Source organism: Sporisorium graminicola, chromosome SGRAM_1 (genome assembly GCF_005498985.1).
Source record: "Sporisorium graminicola strain CBS 10092 chromosome SGRAM_1, whole genome shotgun sequence".
NCBI lineage: Eukaryota > Fungi > Basidiomycota > Ustilaginomycetes > Ustilaginales > Ustilaginaceae > Sporisorium > Sporisorium graminicola.
In genome coordinates this window covers 1,295,723-1,315,390 of record NC_043719.1, presented here as the reverse complement: position 1 = coordinate 1,315,390, position 19,668 = coordinate 1,295,723, and the positions used below count along the sequence as shown (strand labels likewise).

The following is a 19,668-nucleotide window of genomic DNA, read 5'->3' as shown; positions in this document are numbered from 1 at the left end:
ATTCAATCCACAATCAACTCGCCCACCTCACTTCGCTGAGCAGCGCGCGACGCCTCTAATTTCAATTTTAACTTACTATATTAATTTCTTAAGACCTAAACAAGCTCTTTCCGTTTCCACAGATCCGCCCGCCTCCATCATGGGGAAGGTCGGCCATATTCAAATGCTCCTTCACCTTTGCTCTCGTTCGAGTTCCCAATCGCTCCTCTTCACAGGCAGCCGTCACACAGAAAGAAATCTCGTGAGTGCTGGGAAAATCTATCCGCAGCACATGAAGAAAAGGCTTTGAATTGATCTCGCCGACGCCAACAGAGTGGCAGTCGTAACGAAGCAAAGTGGTGGTGGCGGTGTCAATGGTTGTCGGTGGCAATACCTACAAAACCAAGATAGGAGAGAGAGAAACGAGACAAGAATAGCGAAACGATGTTGTTACAAGTATTGGTAGAGAGAATAAAACAATAAGCCGTCTGTTACTGATAAGCAAATAGGGATCTGCTGACCAACTCCCTGCGAGCCGCATAGAACACTCGCAAGGATTGAGTCCCAGTCCAGGGAAAGAGGGGTTTTTCCAAGGTTTGTGAGAGAGATATCAGGGCTGCCTGACACTCGACTGTTGTACATAGGGGAAGGAAGCGAGCGCCTTATTTGGTTGGCTAGAAAGACTTGGAATCACAGCGTGTCGACATCGAGCGTGGGCATCTGGGCCACCTGAGCTCGACGCAAGGCCGCTTCATGCTGCGCAGCTTTCGAGCCACCCCAGGCATGGTCCAGCTCGTGCAGATCGAGCTTCTCCGGAGGGCCAAACAGGATGTTCTCAACTTCGGCATCGGCCGTCGAAGTGCTGTCCGCCTGCGACAAGGGGCTCGGCGAGTCCGAGACCGAGTCGGGCGAGGCCGAACCAGAGTGAACCAACTCGGGAGTGATTTCGGATTTGGGGCTTGTAGTGGATTCACCACCAGCGCTGGCTTGATGCTGCGTTATCTGCTGTTGCTGAGTAGGAAGGCGGTCGACAATCTTCTTCGATGCCTCGGACTGCTGCGGCTTGATCTCAGCCGAGTCGACCGATGGCGTCGTAAAAGTCGTGAACCGAATCTGACGAGGAGGGGGCAGCGCAGGTCGTCGTGCCGAGGGTTTATCGGTCTTGGAGACGGTAGCCTCCTTTGCTGCTTCGACAACCTTGACTTCAGGCTGCTTTGAAGCGAGAGTCTCTGTCACGACGTCGGGCTTGGCGACAGCAACGGTTGATTGTACCGAGTCAGTGACAGAAACGTCAGCGACGACAATCTCCGGGCTCGACGCTTTGGGAGTGGTTGAGCCCTCGGCGGGAGGGGGCAGGTCGAGCGGAACGGGCTGCTCAAGATCCGGCAAGGCGCCGACACCCATGATGAAGGGGCTGGGTAAGTCGGTGCCCTTGGTGTGTAGGCTGAGCGTCAGACCAGGGCTGAGGAGCGGCGAATCCATCTCAATCATGGGCGAGAGTTGCATGTACGGAGCCGCGGTCGACGTGCTTCGTTCCATCAGATCGGCGCCCAGCTTGAGTGGCGACAGCGCGTGCGGGCCGGCTGGCAGTCCGGTATGCTTTCGCCTCTGCAAAATGGGAGTGTCCATCTGGGCGTTGGCGGTGGCATCCTTGACGCCCTTGGCAGCGGTGACAGCGTCAGAGTCGACGTTCATGGCACGCAGCTGAGGCGACGACACGGCAACGGCTGGGTCGTACGGCAGCGAGAGCGTGAGCGAGCCGGCGTGCTGATGCGGCTTGTCGGCACCCACCTGCGTGGTGGGCAGAGCGTGCACAAAGACCGAATCGCGTCCAGCAATGTAAGGGGTGGCCTTGTCCTCAGCGCCAGTCATGAGCAAATCTTCCTCCACCTTGCAGTGCGGGCTGCCGGGTGAAGGGAGGTCGCATCCGGATTGAGGGCTTCGAGGTGTGGTGGCAGGCGTGTCATCCATCTCGGCTTCCTCGGTGGTGCCTCGGCGAGAGGCCGGCCAAAGTACCTTTGCTGCGCCCACTTCCGACTTTTGAGAGTCGAAGAAGTCAAAGTCGGCGTCGAGCATGGCCTGGTGGAAGTCGTTCTCGTCGTCGTCCTCATCGTCCTCATCGTCGTCTTCTACCTCTTCATCCAATACTGGGTTGGCGAAGGGGTTGGTGTGCAGATTGCGAAAGGGGACCGCGCCGCGTGTGCCGGTGCGGAGGGGCACGTAGGTCAAGGGCGCGCCGATGTCGTTGTCGAATTTGGCTAGGGCAGTCGAGACGGGAGACGAGGACATCAGATCGGAATGCTTCCAAGCGCTACGAGTGTCCGCTTTGCTGGCACGCATGATGCTGCCGATGCGACTGCGTTCCATGTCGGGTTCGTCGACTCGAGTGCCAAACTTGACGGGTCGTTTTGCCGATGCCTCTGGCGACACGCTGACACGGCCACCGCGGATGAAGGTGGGCTGCGAGTAGTGCATCGGCATCTGAATCCTGGCCGAACCGTCGCGCGGAAGCAGAGGCGGCGGCGAGAGATCCATAGGTTCTTGGACGTCTCCAATGCGCACTCGCTTGGACGTGCTTCGAGCAGCCGCCTCTGGTTCAGCATCAGAGTCGTCGCCGTTGGCTCGAGGTAGGTTGGACTCGATGAACAAGCCATCCTGAGTACCGTTGTTCTTGGACAAGGGAGTACCAACTTCCAGCCTGCCCTTGGAAAGGCGGCCTTTGAGCTTGGCCTGTGCGACAGCGACGCTAGGGTATTGACCCTTGTGAGTCGAAGCTTCAGGGCTGATGCTGCGGCCCTTCCTCTTGCTCCTGGAGCTGGACAATGTCGACGCGGGAGAAGGTGTTTCGACAGTAGTCAGGGTGGAAGGCGGCTTGTACATGCTGCTGGGACGACGCTTGCGCTTTCCAGGTCCAAGATCCTCGGCGTCGTCCTTGTCGGCAGTAGAGTCGAGGTCAGAGCCGGTGCTGTCTGCGTCTGGCTTGGCTGACTTGCGCATCTTGACTGCTGCTGAGGAAGTGGACAAGGGTACGACTGGAGATACAGGAGTGCTGTCGGTGCCATCCTTTCCGCCTTTTGCATGCTTTGCAGCGTTATACAGGGAGGAGGGGCGTGAGGGTGGGGGTGAAGGTGAAGGAAGAAGGCGGCTGGGCAGTTTCCGGGTTCGAGTAGTGGCGCGGCGAGCGGGGGTCTGGTCATTGGCAGCTGGATCGACCGGCGCCGCCTCGCGACTGGCAACTACATCTTTGGCATTGTGCGTTGGAGGAGAGGAGGCGGCGGCGGCAGAGGCGGCGGCGGCGAGTTCGGTGCGAGCTCTAGTGGCGGCCATGGCCTTTGTTGTAAGAGTATGGAGAAACGCTGATAAGCAACGAGCCCGATGAAGAGCAGCAACTTAACTTCGGTCGAGGCGAGACGAAGCCAGCTCGTCGAGTGGGCAAATACACGGTAGAGAGCTGGAATATGAGAGCGAGCGCGAATGATGTAGGAAAAGGTACACCAACGCTCAATCAAGGGTGACGGGTGAGACCATTCATCATCCACCGGCTGGCAGAGACTTCAGGCGAGGTGACACCGGGAAGGTTGATGAGGTTGCAAAGGTCGTCGTCGTATCGTCGAGGGTTGCGGAGACTCGGAATGCGATGATAGGTGTCTCGTAGCAAGAATTTCGTTGGGAAGAGAGTGCCGCGAGAGATGTTTAGAATGAAGAATCCCTCTTTGTTCAGCGCAATAGAGACTGGGAGACGGAATCGACGCTGAGCAAAGGCGCCAGAGAGCAAGAGCTTCGAAATCTGCCCGGTCTGAAGGTGAAACAAGTCGAGTGGTAGGCGGTTTGCAAAGTGTACAAAGGAAGGGCGAGAGAGTGTGAGCGAGCGAAGGAAAGGTGAGCGGTCGGTAGTGATGGAGTTGGTGACGATGATGGCAGCAGGTAGAGAAGGATGTGATGGCTGGAGAGGGTATGGAAGTCTGTGATATCGTGGAACGGATGGGAAGATTGCCTCGAATGGCGGCGACGGCGGTGGGCGGTGAGCAATGAAACGGCGGTGACAGTCCAGGTTCGAGTCCACCAGGTCGGCGCGAAGGTCTTTTTGCGAGAGAGAGTCGAGGTGCCAGAATCGAAAATGGCAACTCAAAAGCTGCGGTCCGTGTGAGAGGCGAGTCGAGTGAGGCTTAGGAAGGAATGCTTCCGCAATTCGAGGCGGATGACCAGAGAGTCAAAAAAGCGCAGCAATATTTGAAAACAAGAGCTAAAAAGGCATAAGCGGCAAGGATCGAAGACATTGCGAGTCGTTCGTCGCAGTGCGCGCAGGCACAACATCAGTCAGTGCAAGAAAGAAGAAGAAGTAGAAAATTACAAATGAGGCTGCCCAGCGCCATCTTGTCAATCCGCTGAGTGATGGACGTCCTCAGTTCGAGAGGGGAAAAAATCAGTAAATTAGGTTACCATTCAATTTTCTGCGACAATGCAGGCAGGCCAGCAGGCTGAGAGACAAAAGGCAAGGAAAGAGCCGGGCCAGACTGAACTTTTTGGCGCGCAGGAAAAGCATCTTTCTGGTTGGCTGGACGCTCACGACACAAATTCGAAGAAGACGTCAGAATGAAAAGAAAACGAACAGCACCTCTCGAGCCATGACCTGAAAGCAGACAGCTAGACATCATCATCGATGCCCGGAGTGGCGCAAGGCAAAGAGAGAGAGAAAGAAAGAGGAGCTTCTTACAGTCTGTTGTACAGTCAATCCTGCATTGGCATGAGCAACCGACAGCAAAAATAGGCACAGTCCCGAATCGATGGCTGATGGCCATGACAGCAAGATAGGAGAGGCTCGAGCGTCTAAAGAATGCTTCTTGCTTGCCATTCCGTCTGCTCACGGCCAAAAGAGAATGCAGGGGCTCCCACAGGCAACGCCAGCGACTTTTACCCTGGCGGCCAGCCAGAAGCCGCACCCAAAGCCAAACTTTTGTTCTCAATGTTGAATCGCGCGCAATCTTCCAGGTCACGAGTCGGACAGCCAGCCTTGTCACCGCGGGCCAAACGACGCCGATCCAGAAATGGCTCCCCAAAACCCGCGGGCGGCACGTCACTCTGCGAATTCATTCTGCCTCGATGTCGGGGCCAGTTCACCGGCGCCTAGCTTAGATTGGCAGAACGCTATCTAGCAGAACGCCTTTTCTCCTACACACACAAACTCTCTCTCTCTCTCTCTCTCTCGGTTATTCTCTTACACACTCGTATCCATGCGAGCTTCGAGTCAGAACGCCTTCTGTTGACCGGCCACAAGAGCATGAGAAAGGGTTTCTATAACCTGCCACATGTAGTGTTCCGATACAGCACGACGCCGTTCGTTCTGCTGTTCACACTTCGGCTGCACGAGAGCGTGCTGCATAAAGCGTCTTCACGGGTAATCCAAGCAGATGAAAGCGAGCGCGCATCGATGCCACGCCAGCGCGACGAAGAGACGCATCGTCTCATCGAACTTAGAGACTCCTGCACACTCGTGTGAAAATGAAGAGGGGCCGTGCATGTCTTTTTCGCAGACGCTCACGCTCGTCGAAGCAACTTGAGTCCGTCATTTTACAACGCAGTAAGTTACGGGCGAGCAGCAGAACGTTTAGGAACCGCTTCTCATCAACGCGACCAGGTACCTAGCTGCTTCTGTCCAATCTGGCTGTCTGAAGCAAGCAGCGCCACACCAACTCAGCGGTCGTTTCCGCTCCAGTGGAAGACGATTCGTGTAGGGCGTGAGCGAGCGATCGAGTGCATGTGTCGCCTTGGCTTTCTTATCTGCTTGACGATGTACTAGAGGCGAGATGCTGGATTCGGGAGAGCCGATCTTGCGTTGATCCAAATCGGGCAACCCAATTCCAGGGTGCACGGGCGCACGCCAAGTGACCCTGATCCAAGCTGAGGCCCAATCAACTGTGCAGAATCAGCAAGCACATTGAGCACAAATGAGTTTCAAGGTCGTCTTCCGTTGCTTTTCGCTTTCCGCGCCTGCTTCTCCTGCTGTCTATGTCGCACTCTTTTCACTTGACTCCAATCCTTTCACTCTAAGACGACGATCAAGGGAAGACGCACTCGTCGAACACATCTCGGTACCTCGACGGGCGCAACTCTTGCTTTTCCTTCTTCGTTCACTTGTCCCAGCCAATCTCGGACTCGCAGATATACTTTGCTTTCAAACGCATCCACCAGCTCGCTGCCAGCATCTCCTGGCCGTCGGCATTTGGTCCGGACCTTGGTCCAGAATTAGTCAAGAAGCTGCACACTCTAGCTCGGACCCTAACCCAACGACCGCGGCAGCTTTCATGACAACCATCGCACTTGTCAGTGCACACGCATTCGTGGAATCGTAGAAACTCTGCTCTGACGTAGCATTCGTACCGAAGACCGCCATTCTGGCAGGCCTTTGCTCTCCCTTCTGGACATCATCTTTTTGGGTCAAGATTGTTGATCGCGGCAGCGCTACCTCTCTCCACTCATGTCGGATTCGCCCTAAATTCCACTTCAACAGTCCCGGCCGCTCTTTGCAAATATGCACGACTATTACAACGGCCAAGCCGTCAATCACAACGCTACATCTGCATCGGCATCGGCATCTACAACAGCATCACAGTCCTCCTTACTCTCCAGAAGGGCTCTCCAGCTCCAGGCCGACGAAGAGGCTTTCCGATCTCAGCCCACCTATCGCACAGCCAGCATCGCCAATGACTCGGATCCCATCTTCGAGCCCGCAGAGAGCAGTCGCTCCAGTCGTGGCAGGGCTCGCGCCGGCACCCTTCCCTCCAGCTGGGGAGACACCATCCCAATCCTCCAGCAACCCTCTCACATAGATCCTCGACCGCTGCTCTCACAAATCTCGCATGCGCCTCGTCCCGTTTCTGAACATGCAACCTTGCACGACCTCGCACGAGTTGGCTCAGCGTCACAACTACCCGCGTCCAACAATGCAGTCCACTTCGATCACGATCTGGCTTCGCCATCTTCCTCGCAACGATTCCGATCTGGATCCCTCACGCTCCCAACAGCCAACCTCGCGAATGCGTTTGGCCCGTCTTTCTTTTCCTCACACTGGCAGCCCACACGCTCTGGCTTGAGCACCATGACATCGGCTGCCAATGAAGATGAGTTGACCTCCCCAACCCACTCTGGCCCTCGATTTTCGTTCGACAATACGGACATGCTCGACTATCTTGGTCTGGGCGCAGTTGACCGTCGCGAGTCACACCCCGGCCTCTCTTCTCACGCAGACCCATCTCAGGCTCCGCATCAGCCCTCCAACAACGACCACAACTTTGCCGACTCGAATGCTTACCTTGCTTCCTCACAGTTCCGCAACCGCTCTTCTACGCTTGGCGTCCAGCAGCTGCGACCAAGGCTCAACAACGGTGAAGGTCGGGCGCGCAGCAGCAGCTATCTACCCTCCTTTGCATTCAACCCCACAGAAGCTTCTTCCGAAACGGCCTCACAGCCTGCGGGCACTCCCGCCGGTACTCACTCTGGTAACCTCTCCGGTTCCCAAAGTCCCTACGCCGGCAACGCACCTCACTCGTCACTGCTCAACACAGCACTTCACAACCGTCTCCACCAGTACAGCACTGCTTCCTCGCCACAGGTCAACGGTTCTGTCAATCGAGCTTCTGCTAGCCCAAACAGACCCAGAGCCACCAGCATGGGTGTGCTCGACCAGCCGCATTCTCGCGCTCCGGTGCTTAGTCAGTATCGCGCAGGTCCACCCGGCGTCCTTCCAAGCACGCTCGGTGGTTTTGACACGACTTCGACGCCTCCGGGGTTCTCCAGTCACCTCAATCTGCCTGTCTTGTCGGCTGGACTGGCTCCCAACACCGATTCGGCCAGCGACCTCTCCGCGTTCCTGGCTAACGGGCGCAATCGCGCAGGCACAATTGCAGCTTTTTCGGGTCCTGGCGGCCGTGCTCGTGCCGAGCAAGCGCTCTTGCGCATGACTCAGATGCAGTACGAAGCGTCGCTAGCAAGAGACGCTCAGTCTCGCCCGAGCTCTTCCAGTGCCAGCGAAGCGTCCTCCATGGTCGATGTGTACGGCCATGCTCGAACGCAACAGCTGCAGCAACGTCCAGGCAGTCAAAAGTCAGGCGCCAACTCCCCTTTTGTCCAGCCAACACGCACATTGTGGATCGGTCACCTCCGGCCCACGGTGAATAGTTCCGACCTCTTGCAGATCTTGTCACGCTACGGCTCCATCGAGACCATTCGGCTGGTCCCCGAGAAGAGCTGCGCTTTCGTCAATTTTGTCGACATCGCCGATGCTATACGCGCAAAAGATGATGTACTTGGACGTCTGGCCGGGCGCCTTGGTGTTGGCACGATGGGACCAGAAGGACTAGTGCGTGTTGGCTTTGGCAAACCTGAATCAGTGCCTCAAGCAGGGCTTGGAGGCTTTGCGCCCAACACGGACACGCTCGGTGGCCTGGTGGATGGCGCAGCAGGTAGTGAAGCCTTTGGTGCAGAGCCTGTCAGCCAAGAGGCATCGAGGGCGCTCTGGATCGGATCCATACCTTCCACCACTTCCACCGAGACTCTGGTCTCCATCTTTGCGCCCTTTGGCCCCATCGAGAGCATCCGTGTCTTGGCGAGCAAAAGCTGCGCCTTTATCAACTTTGACCGCCTCGACGATGCGATGGTAGCGCGCAAGGCGCTTCATGGCCGGGAGGTTCTGGGTGCCGAGGTGGGTCCAGTCAGGATTGGGTTTGCCAAGGTACCAGCCAGAGTCTCGGACGGTTATCTTGGATCACTCGATCCTGGCTCTGTCGAGTTTCAAGCAGCGATGGACGCGCTTGCCTCTCTTTCGGGCGTGGTTCCTGGCACAACCTTGGATCCGCAAACGTCCCGCGGCTTCGAAGACCCCCGTCATGGCGTCGCTCTCGACGGCTCGTCGAGGCACCACTATCTGCAGCCGAATGTGCTCAATACGCATGGCCTCGTTCGCAACCTGAGTGCAGATGCTGCTCGACTACCAACGACAGGTGCACCTGGACGAGTCGCTGGCTTCCCGACACACAGCTCGTCGAACAGCATTGTTCCTAGCAGCGACAAGGGCGGTGTACCTCTGCCAGCCGAGATGAAGCCCAAGGCGACGATCAACGACCTGCAGATGCTGTTGCGTCAGCTCGACGAGACAGATCCTGGCGTTGAAGCCGACGTTGCCCGCATCGCTCGATCTAGGCCCCTCGTCACCTATTTTACACGCATTCCGCCGGTGCCAGAGCTGCCTCCTGGCAAGCGGTTCGACAACAACAGGCTCAAAGAGGTGCGCAAGCGTCTCGAGACGCCCAATTGCCTTCCGTCCGATGCAGACGCGATCGCGAGGGACTATCTTCCGTGCGTGGTAGACCTCTCGTCCGACTTTATCGGCAATACGCTCGTGCAAAAGTTCTTCGAACGCTGTAGCGAGCCCATGAAGAAGACAATGCTCGAACTCATTGCGCCGCACTTGGCCATGATCGGCGTTCACAAGAACGGCACCTGGGCAGCCCAAAAGATCATCGACTGCACACATGCCGACGACCAACGTGCCATCATCGCTCAGCACATCCGACCGTACGTGCCGCCACTGCTCCTAGATCAGTTTGGCAACTACGTGGTGCAAAGGCTGATCCCGTTCGGCAGTCCGCACAGCGACTTCATCTTCGAGGCCATGGTGGATCGGTGCTGGGAAGTTGCGCAGGGCCGCTTTGGATCTCGCAGCATGAGGGCGTGTCTAGAGTCGCCCCAGGTGCCCCAGTTCCACATCAAGCAGGTGGCGCTGGCGATCGTGCTCAACTCGGTCCCACTGGCCACGAGCCAGAACGGTGCCTTGTTGATTACTTGGCTGCTGGACGCTTCGGCTTTGCCAGGACGATTTCGCCTGCTTGCGCCGCGCTTTGCTCCGCATCTCGCCAACCTGTGTACGCACAAGCTCGCCTCGCAGACGGTGCTTCGTATTATCGGTCAGAAGACGGATCCCGAGGCATCGAGGCAGTTGTTGCGGGTGCTGTTCGAAGGTGGCCGGCCGCAATTGTTGGAGGAGATTCTGGTGGATCAGGTTCATGGCAGTCAGTTTGTCACGAAGCTGTTCGCAGACGCAGGTGTGTTGGAAGGAGCCGAGAGGCAGAGGTGCGTAGAGGAGGTGAAAGCATTGCTGATCAAGCACGGACTGGTCAGCATGCCTCCATACAGGCCGTTGGCGGTCGAATTGGGATTACTGCCCAGTATCAACGTCAACATCGGAAGCGCGCATCCGAATTCGATCAACACAAATACTAGCATCTACGACAACACAACCGCGCTAGAGAGACAGCTGGCGAACATGCACGTCAGCAACAACAACGTCTCGGATAATGGAACTATGTTCGCAGCAAGAAGAGATTCAGAGTCGGAACCAATCTGGTCACATCCGTCATCGTCACAGGATTCGTATGACCCGTATAACCCCATTTCCCAACATCAACAGCAGCATCAACGAACCGAGCAGTACTTGGTTCCTCAGCATTCATATCAGCAGCATCACTTGCACGATTCTCGAACTTTTTTCTGAATTTGTATTTTTTCTGCAATCGCCACACCTACTGTTTGCATTTGTTTGTTCGAGGCGGCTTCCATGGTTTGCACGGTCTGTGAATTGTTTGTGAACGACTGAAGCGCTGATGGTGCTAGATGTGAATCTTCATGTGCTTTGAGAGTCTGGCTTTGAAACGGTTCACTTTCCAGCTGGGCTTTTCTGTCGTCTACGCCTATCACCTTTTTCTCTTTCTGTCACACGGCTTGTTGTTCTCGCTCGGGTCGATCCTTCTGGCGGTGACAGCGATCCTGAACCCATCTGGGCTCACGGAATGTTCGAAGAATTGTTGCAGATCATGACCCTCCTGGACCACCACCGAGCCGTGCCTGAGGGGCAGATCTAGCACGGTCCGATCTCTGGCCTGTACCTGTTGGAAACTGGACTGATGCTTCGCTTTAAGCCTGAATTTCATCCTGCACGTCGAGCCCAACGAGAGGGACGAGACGACGGGACCCAGGCCCGGTTCTCCGTCGTCGTGAAACCCCATTTTCTGATGGTCGAGGTACAGCACAGGGTAGAGCTCGTTGAACGTGTGCGAGTCCGGGACGACGCAGCGCGTACGGACGTGGAGGAGTGAGAGGGTGGAGAGGATGCAGGAGGGGGAGGCCGAGTCGAGAGGTTCGGTGCCCATCGCAACGACATGTTTGTAAGAGACGCCGTAATTGCATGTGAACTGCTGTGTGAGCATCCGGCCTGATCCACCGGCGTGCTTGTTCAAGGGGTGTCGGCGGAATGGGATTGCTTTGAGACGCTGTTGGCCATTCGTTACGATGCTATCATGACCTGCATCAGCATTTCGCACGTCAGCTGCAGATGCGGGGGGCGGAAAGACTGGCTCCGTCTTGACACGCTGCGCTTGTCGTGCCATTTCTTGCCCCTCTTCGGTTGCCGGTGTCATCATATTCGCTTCACCGATCTCCAATCCTTCTTCATTTTCTCCTCTATCAACAGGCCACGCATGTCTCTGAAAAGCCGCAAAGATTCGATCAGCCCATGCCTCCTGCCCACCCCCACCAACGTCCGCCTGAACGAGATGCACCCGGCAATCGCCAAACATCGCCGGAAACTCGAACGTGTACATCACCAGCCCGTCCTCCTTACGCATACCCAACGAAATCCCCGAACTCGCACTGATTACGGGATCGAAAATAGCCAGTCTGAAGCTGTCAGGTCCCGACGAGGGGAAGTCAAAGGGTCGTCGAGCCAGCACAGGCGGCTCAACCGAGGGCAGAGGTCTCCATTTACCGATTTTGTGTCCGCAGTGCGTGCATCGCGGTTGGAAGATTACTTCACGGCAACTGAGACGACCACACCTGCGACACCAAAGTCCGCGTGCTTGGTCCATGGAGCGAGAGGAAGGTCGGGTGGGGATGAGAGGGAACGGCGGGTTTCCGCTCGGGAAAGCGTCGTTGAGAGAGTCGCCTTGCGGTTGGACGAAGGCGGCGCTGAATCTTAGAGTATCTTCGCTCGGATGATCGCCGCAGGGCAGGAGAAAGAACGACGAGCATTCGGGTTGTAGACACATCCAGCCGATGTCAAACACCATGGGACTGGGTGATCTGCAACGAAGGCAAGTCGCTGCGTTGGACTTGTTGCACGGGGCTTCGACACCGAGTGTTGCGGTGACGGTGGAAATGAGCTTGGCTTTGATGTCGATAGGTCCGAAGAGGAGTCGTTGTGTTTTGTCTCGATCCACTTCTTTCAATGGCCATGAGTCCGGCAGTGGCGAAGGCGAGTAAGATCGTGATACTTTCGAGGCCGAGTCAGCGGGTCCGTTCCCGTCCCTTGCTCCCATCTGCTTGACGAGCTTCCGCTGAGCTTTTGTGAAGGTTTCAATGCGTTGGCGTGGATCCCAGTCTCTGCCATGAGATGCGGCAGACAGCTCCCACCAAGGCTGACCCTGAGCCAGGATCCACTCGAAACGAAATTTCCACCTTACGAATCCATGTTCACTGCTCATGCTCTCGCGTTCGGCCCAGCAGTCGGTGATAATGTACCAGCCCAGAACAGCATACGAGCACGCCAGCTTGAAAGGAAGCAGCACATACGAGTCGGCTGCAATGAGGACAATAGGCAGTTGATGCCTCGAGGAGTGCAAGAGGGAACGAATGATGTTGTCGCTTGCTGACTGGTCTTGCTTGAGAGATGCCTTGGCGGAGGCAGTCGATCTAGTTTGGACTTCATCCACTTCGCTTTTACCGCCTCCGTGGGAGATGATGACTTTGCCGTTGTGCACCCATACGTCGCGCCGTGATGGCCAGCCCGCCAAAAGGTATCCGTAAGGAATTGTGTCTTTGAGAATGGTGATGTTGCGGCCAAGCTGTTTTTCGGAGGTGGAAGGGGGCCGGCCCAGGTTTCCCGTGACGTAGGATCCGGTCTGGTAGGCTCGATAGTAAGGGAGGCTCTCGCATAATTCCTGTCGTGTCTGTTTGGGGTCCCAAGCGCACCAATATTGACACCAAAGAGATCTTTGACGATAAGCTTGAATGTCTGCGGAGTGAAAGTTGGCAACCGATCAGCTCACCTCGGACCAGATGATGGGACCACTCGCCATCTTCCTTGACTATGGCATGGCCAGGATCAATACATGCGTTTGAACAGTTGATTCGGATCTGCACTCTTGCATCGCGGCTCTGTGCATTGCTCTTTCAGATCTGTCCGCGGTCGTAGGAGTATGAGGCGTGAAGAAAAGTCGGCTCAGCTGTGACGGTAAAGAGGCAGCGCAGAGGCGCAACTTGAAAATGTCAGCGAACCTGTTCTGCGCAGTTCTCCGATTCCTTCTCAATTATGCAGGACCCTTTCCGAGAAGGCCGCCGAGCTCTCGACGCGAGAGTGAAAGGTGGAGGCCAAAAATAAAGAGCTTCGTCGGAAGGCCCGTGCTGTTCCGGTTCTTGCGACAGTCCTTCCATCCCCGAGAACCAACGGTCCATAACTTACGGCGAGAATGCAGTCTAGTGGCGGATTCATCATCGACGACTTGTCGACAGTGTTTGATTTCGACGACCCCAGCAGTCGTACAGCCGTGCAGTCCAACGAGGAACACAACAGCAGCAGCAGCCACCATGGCGACGTGACAGACTCGATTGCGACACCGAAACCACTGACCAGCAAGCAGGAAGCCAAGCTCAGGTCGTTCCTCGATGGTGCACTGGAAGAAATCACGCGAGGCTATCGCAAACGATTCGATCCTACTTCGCCGCTACACACATTGGCCAGCTACCTTGGCGAGTGGATGCGCTTATTGGGTGTCCTTGCTCACGTGCCACCGTATGGCAGTGGAAGCACCAACCTGCTCGTCTCGTACCTGCTGCGATGCTCCACTGATCTCAGCGATGGCATCACAGGATACAGCCTGGCCATGGAGGCCATGGCATTGAAACGACAGCGAAAGCGCCAAAGGCAGCAGCAGGATAGTGGATCGAAGAAGAGACCAGGCAGCGACGTCCAAGACGCTGGTCAAGAACCTGGTCAGGACCACGAGTCCGAGGACGCTGACTCAGACTCGGACGAAGAAGATGAAAGACAGCATCAAATCGCCTCGCGCACAAAACAGCTCAATCTTGCCCTCCAAACACTGGATTTTCTTGACCGAATATGGGCAGCAGTGTTGAGGGGCAACATCATCAATCTTCCAGTAGCGCTCGGCAACGCAAGGAAAGCATTTCCAGATTCGTCAGACGCCGATACCGCCGTCATTCAATCTAGCACCAATGACTATCTGCAGTCTCGACGACCCCACCTCGCCCCAGCGATGCACTCCACAAGCAGTCTGGTGCCTTCTCCCGCCATCGACGGTCGATTCATATCCAACGCTTCCGCCTCTTCGAGCACGTCGCCTCGAGAAAGCTTGCCTATACACGGTGGTCGCGGAAACAAGACGGTTGGAGTGACGGACCAGGTGCGATTGCGAAACATCGCCATCTCTTCGCGTGATAAACTCTTTGCTTGGATGCGTTCTGAGCTGGATGCACCTGCTCCGCCTACGATGCAAGAAGACGAGCCTGAGCAGGACGAGCCTCCAGACAACACACTCGATGGCGCACTCGATATCAAGCAGCGCATTGGCACAGTTATAGAGCAGGATGAAGACGAAGACGACCCGGAGTTCGAAGATGTCGACGTCGGTGGTGGAAAAGTTGGCATGGAAGAAAATTTTGACGCTGCTGAGGACACTGAGGAGCATAAACACTATCAAGACTTGTTCGACAAAAAGCTCGACCCCGACGCCGATGACGATGACGATGGCGACGATGACGAGCCTTCTGGTCTTCAGAACAGGTTCCAAAAGGAGGTCGACTCAGATCAAACGCTCGGCGCCTCCGTGCTAGGGACCGTCGAGACCGTCACTTCGAACGACCCCAACGGCAAGAGGAAACATGACGACGACCTGGATTTCGCGCCACAAGGCGACGAACCACGCGCCGATGGGTTGCCGAGCAAGCGGCGCCGAACAGCTAGTGCGGATGCAAACGAAGATGAAGAGACAAATGCGAACAACGCAGATGCCAACGTCAAGATGTCCCGTTCCGAACTCGGGTCCATCAATTTTAGCCTCTCCGATTCCATCGGACAATGGGATGTGGCTTTCACTCGTCTCTTTTCAAGAACATTACGCACGCTCAGCGATCTGTCCGACTTTGCAAAGCGGGGTGACAGGACCGACTTAACTTCGAGCCTGGCGGGGATTTCCGGTGCAGACGAGCAGGAACCCGCAGACGATCGAAGATAATCACAAGCAGTGGGATGGATGACATTCTGACATTCTGACAAGTTTCAATACCCGATGCTCTCCACGGAAAAGATTCAATTCAATAAGCATACTTCTTTCGCGCCTGCTTTGCAATGAATCCGGGGAAAATCTTGTCAATCCACGTCGCAAGCGCGTAGAAGGGCGGTAGGGTGATAGTACCCTCAGTATACCGATCTACCGCAAAGATGGTCTTTTCCGCGACGCCTTCTGAAGTGAGCATGCGTTCACCCTTGACCCACGCAAGATCTTCGGGCAGGTCGGACTTGCTCTGGTCCAGGTCCACCGCCGAGTGGCGGAAGGACGTAGCGATGGTGCCGGGGCAGATGGACAGGAATCGTACCTTCGAACGACGTTTGCCCAAGGCGTCTGGAGCTACTTCGGCATGTGCTTGGGACTCGATTGCGACGGATCGGAAGAGCGAGAGCTGGGCCGACTTGGTCGCCGCGTAGACGGAGCGCGTCGGAGTAGCGAACAAGGCTGCCGCCGAAGAGATGAGGACGACCGCAGGGAAGGGTGAGGTGGTCTGGAGCATTGGAAGGAAAGCGGCGAGACACACGGCTGTTCCAGCTACGTTGACGTTCGAGGCGCTAGCCACAGCTTGTTGCACCGCCTCGAGGCCGGACTTGTCTGCGTACACCTTTGTTGCGTTGTGCTCCCCCGACGGTCGCACGGGGTCTACCCCTGCCACTCCGAGCAAGGGTAGCAGCGCAGAAACTCCAAAACAGATGTGCAGTGTATCAAGACCTTTGAACTTGGCCGAGACCTGTTTCCTGAGCCGTTCAACGTCTTCTGCTTTAGCACAGTCAGCAGGGATGCAGTGGATGCGCGTGTCGTGTAGTAGCTTCGCCGCGTCACCGGGAGCTTCATCCGACATATCGTACTCTTCGCCTTTGATGGCTTGCTCGATGCAGCGCTTCTTGACCGCCTCCAGGCCTTGCTGGTTGCGTCCGACGAGGATGAGATCGCGACATCCACGACGAGCATATTGGAGAGCAAGCGCTTCGCCCACCCCCTTCTCGTTGGATGCACCGAGGATGAGCACGCGTTCTTGGTATATCTTGATGCGCTGCGTGCGTGGGCGAGCGGAGAAGTGGAACATGACCGCCAGCGGTGCGGTGAGGCCGATGCAGATGAGCGTACCCACGAGCGAGAGCGTCTTGGTGTCGGGCACGGGTACGCCGACCTTTTCGAGAAGTCCTCGTACGAGATCCATAATCGGTGTTGCTGTAACCGACGTGGGATGGAATCTGAAGGAAAGATGGCGGTAAGGACACGGACGATACTGTATCACCTTATGATCCTAGCCCGAGCCAGCTGAGCTTGGATCAAACTCCCGGTGACCGGTGAGAGCCTGTGAAAGGGGAAGCCGAACAAAGTGGAGGATGTCAGTTACGTAATCTTTACTTGCTGGATTTTGGCCGTCCAGCGACGGATGTCTAGAATTTTTTTGGAAGTAAGTCTGAGCTAAAATGCACCAAAAGCAAGTTCTCTCTTGCAACACCACTTTGGAAGTTGTTCCTCACTGTCCATTGACCATCACACCTTGCAGCCTGCTCGCACACGGCATACACCTTGGAGCGCTGTCGACGACACCAAGCAATACATCAACGAGAAAAGGAACGCAACGTAATCGACAACTCGCAATGTCCAAAAGGTCACGGTCGGACTCGGAATCGAGTTCCTCCTCGTCGAGCTCCGGCGGCTCGTCCGTTGAGACTCACACCGCCGTGGTATCCACAACAAAGCTTCCTGCCTCTCGAAACCTCTCCAACATCGGATATCGCCCACCGCGAGGCTTCGAACCTGTCCCGTTCTCGTCATCTTCGCCCTTCGTTCAGAAGAAGCTCGGTGCTTCGAACCAACAGCAGCTTTGGGCGGTTCGCATCCCAGCTGGTCTCACTCCCGGCCAGCTCGACGGTGTGGTGATTGACCTACCCCACGATACAGCAGACATCAAGGCAGCGTCCAAACCATTGGGAACCATTCAGGTGCCCACCACGTCTTCGGTCGATGCGGCGACGTTCAATTTTTACGCCTCGGTGCCATTCGCACCGAAAGGCAAAGCGAAAAAGGCACAGTCGAGCGCTGACTCGCAGCTCATTGCCATGGCATCCGAAACTGCAGCTGTGGAAGACGCTAGTGTGTCATCGAGCCAAGGAGCCGCGTCGGAGCTGGAGAGCTTGAAGTTGCTCGTGCCAGCAGGCGACGGGAACGAGACGGGGAAGCTGGTGCTTGCGCCGGTCAAAGTGGCGAGATGCCTCCACCTGTCGATTGCATCACCTGCCGAAACTAGCAAGGCTGACAAAGTCAAGGAGACGAGCAACAGGTTTGAGGAGAAGAAGCTTCCGCAACAGCCGTGGCATTTGCTTAAGGGCAACTTGTAAGTCTTTCTTTGTCTTGCGCCAATTGGCCTGAGTAACAGGAACTGACGTCTGTTTTTTTCATTCGGGTCCTGATATGCGATTGTCATATAGCAAGCCGGCCGGTGCCAAAGGTGGTGTAGACTCGGCATCCGAGCCAGCGAGCCAAGTCACGGATGACAAGAAGGAGAAGAAACGGAAAGTGAAGACCGAGGATGGCAGCAAGTCGAAAAAGTCCAAGAAGGAATGATCGCCCGCTGGAACAGCCTATTGTATTGGAAGGACAACATATCTTCTCGTTTGCTTGATATCGTCGCTCGTCACAACTCGCATTCATGATCCGCACGATGCTCAGCTCCTGACTCGTCTGATCTCGTTCTGCGGCCAGACGGAAGCATCTGTTAGAAGCAGAACCCTGTAATGATGTGAGAAGATGGAACAGTGAAAGATCCGCATCTTGAAGTTGATGTCGTCGGGATCGGGCAGATCGGGATAAGGTAGCCGCTCCCAACAAACCGGACGCAAAGAAACGCGCTGTCGGGACCCTTTTTCTCTCATCCCTCTTTGGTGGGAAAGGCAAGCAGGTCGCAGTGGTGTTTCTCTCTACCTTTTTTTCGCCGCTTCCGTTTTCTTCGGATTAGGGAGAAGCGCTTTTGGCAGCAGCAATGATTTTGAGTTCTTCTTGAGGCGATAATCGATTTGGGATGTCGGCCAATTTTCGAGTGCGTGCGTGGATGAGTGTGTGGGTGTTGATTTCGGATGAGCTGCTTACTGTTGCTCCAACCTCCTTCTTCTCTTCTCAACCTTCCGATCATCGTCCAACCCAGACCAAGCAAGTGGCACACCCAGCAAACATGTCGGCGTCGCGCTCCCTACTATTGCCCGCCTCAAGGCTCATCGCTGCTGCCGGCTCCAGCTCTTCGCGTACCGTTCTGGCGTCTCGAACCTTGTCGACCTCGTCAGTGCAGAATGCCATCACCAAGTTTGCCATGCCCGCCATGTCGCCCACCATGACTTCCGGTGGTATCGCAGCGTGGAAAGTAAAGGAGGGTCAGGCTTTCTCGGCGGGTGACGTGTTGCTCGAAATCGAAACCGACAAAGCCACCATGGATGTCGAGGCCCAAGACGACGGTGTACTTGCCAAGATCGTCGTGCAGGACGGAAGCAAAGACGTCGAAGTCGGCAAGACCATCGCAATGCTCGCCGAGGAAGGGGACGATATCTCCAATGTCCAAGTACCTGCCGACGAAGCAGCCCCTTCTGCCTCCCCCGCTGAGGACCAGTCGGTGCAGACTTCCGAAAAATCGTCACCCAAATCAACCACGCAGACGGCCGCTTCCACTGGCTCTGCTGCTCCGTCCACATCAGGAGCTTCGAGCTCCAACGCACACCACAACTTCAGGGGCCCTCTATTCCCCTCGGTGCAGCGTCTGATCGCCGAAAACGGCATCGAGGACGCCGAGTCCAAGATCAAGGGAACCGGTGTACGTGGTATGATCACCAAGGGTGACGTGCTCGCATTCCTGGGCAAAGCCAAGTCGCCCACGGGCTCGTTCAAGGTGCCCAAGGGAGGTATCGCCGTGCTCGGCCCCTCGCAGGCTGCTCCCAAGGACAGCTCTGCACCCACATCTTCCACTACTCCCAAAGCTCCGCTCGAGCCATTGTCGGGAGATGCACTTCGCTCCCTCATCATCGGCGGTCTCGCTTCGTCTTCGCGCTCGGCACGTCAGCAAGGGGCACCAACACCAGCACTGGCAGTGCCCGCCCAGCCGTACTCACAGCAGGCTGTGGACAATGCCCTCGAGGGTTACACTTTCTCGTCGACACCAGCACCCAAGCCTGGTAACACCCGAGCAACGCGCAGGCAAGGCATCCGATCTGACGACCCGCTGTGGGACTTGCTTTAATGTGATTGCTTACCAATGCAGATTGAGATCCGGGGCACACGACACTGCGAAGCTGGCATCCTCCTGTACATACATTGCGTAAACACATTTTCGACACAACGG

General features: G+C 56.2%; 7 protein-coding genes across 7 annotated transcripts; 4 read left to right on the top strand and 3 right to left on the bottom strand.

Annotated features, from left to right (window-relative positions):
- Positions 1–669: 669 nt before the first annotated feature.
- On the bottom strand, positions 670–3,306 carry EX895_000499 (uncharacterized protein; the record flags this gene model as incomplete). The annotated part of the gene is made up of 1 exon (XM_029881100.1): positions 670–3,306. The coding sequence occupies one exon, from the start codon at positions 3,304–3,306 to the stop codon at positions 670–672; it is 2,637 nt and encodes an 878-aa protein (XP_029742486.1).
- A 3,202-nt stretch (positions 3,307–6,508) lies between these two features.
- Positions 6,509–10,525, top strand: EX895_000498 (uncharacterized protein; the record flags this gene model as incomplete). Its single annotated transcript, XM_029881099.1, has 1 exon — positions 6,509–10,525. The coding sequence occupies one exon, from the start codon at positions 6,509–6,511 to the stop codon at positions 10,523–10,525; it is 4,017 nt and encodes a 1,338-aa protein (XP_029742485.1).
- A 199-nt stretch (positions 10,526–10,724) lies between these two features.
- EX895_000497 (uncharacterized protein) lies at positions 10,725–13,103 on the bottom strand (the record flags this gene model as incomplete). Its single annotated transcript, XM_029881098.1, has 2 exons — positions 10,725–12,974; positions 13,074–13,103. The coding sequence occupies 2 exons, from the start codon at positions 13,101–13,103 to the stop codon at positions 10,725–10,727; spliced, it is 2,280 nt and encodes a 759-aa protein (XP_029742484.1).
- Positions 13,104–13,493: 390 nt separating this feature from the next.
- Positions 13,494–15,278, top strand: EX895_000496 (uncharacterized protein; the record flags this gene model as incomplete). The annotated part of the gene is made up of 1 exon (XM_029881097.1): positions 13,494–15,278. The coding sequence occupies one exon, from the start codon at positions 13,494–13,496 to the stop codon at positions 15,276–15,278; it is 1,785 nt and encodes a 594-aa protein (XP_029742483.1).
- Positions 15,279–15,357: 79 nt separating this feature from the next.
- On the bottom strand, positions 15,358–16,512 carry EX895_000495 (uncharacterized protein; the record flags this gene model as incomplete). Its single annotated transcript, XM_029881096.1, has 1 exon — positions 15,358–16,512. One exon carries the CDS (start codon positions 16,510–16,512, stop codon positions 15,358–15,360), a length of 1,155 nt encoding a protein of 384 aa, XP_029742482.1.
- A 430-nt stretch (positions 16,513–16,942) lies between these two features.
- On the top strand, positions 16,943–17,909 carry EX895_000494 (uncharacterized protein; the record flags this gene model as incomplete). The annotated part of the gene is made up of 2 exons (XM_029881095.1): positions 16,943–17,679; positions 17,774–17,909. 2 exons carry the CDS (start codon positions 16,943–16,945, stop codon positions 17,907–17,909), a joined length of 873 nt encoding a protein of 290 aa, XP_029742481.1.
- Positions 17,910–18,513: 604 nt separating this feature from the next.
- On the top strand, positions 18,514–19,566 carry EX895_000493 (uncharacterized protein; the record flags this gene model as incomplete). The annotated part of the gene is made up of 1 exon (XM_029881094.1): positions 18,514–19,566. One exon carries the CDS (start codon positions 18,514–18,516, stop codon positions 19,564–19,566), a length of 1,053 nt encoding a protein of 350 aa, XP_029742480.1.
- Between the last annotated feature and the right edge of the window lie 102 nt (positions 19,567–19,668).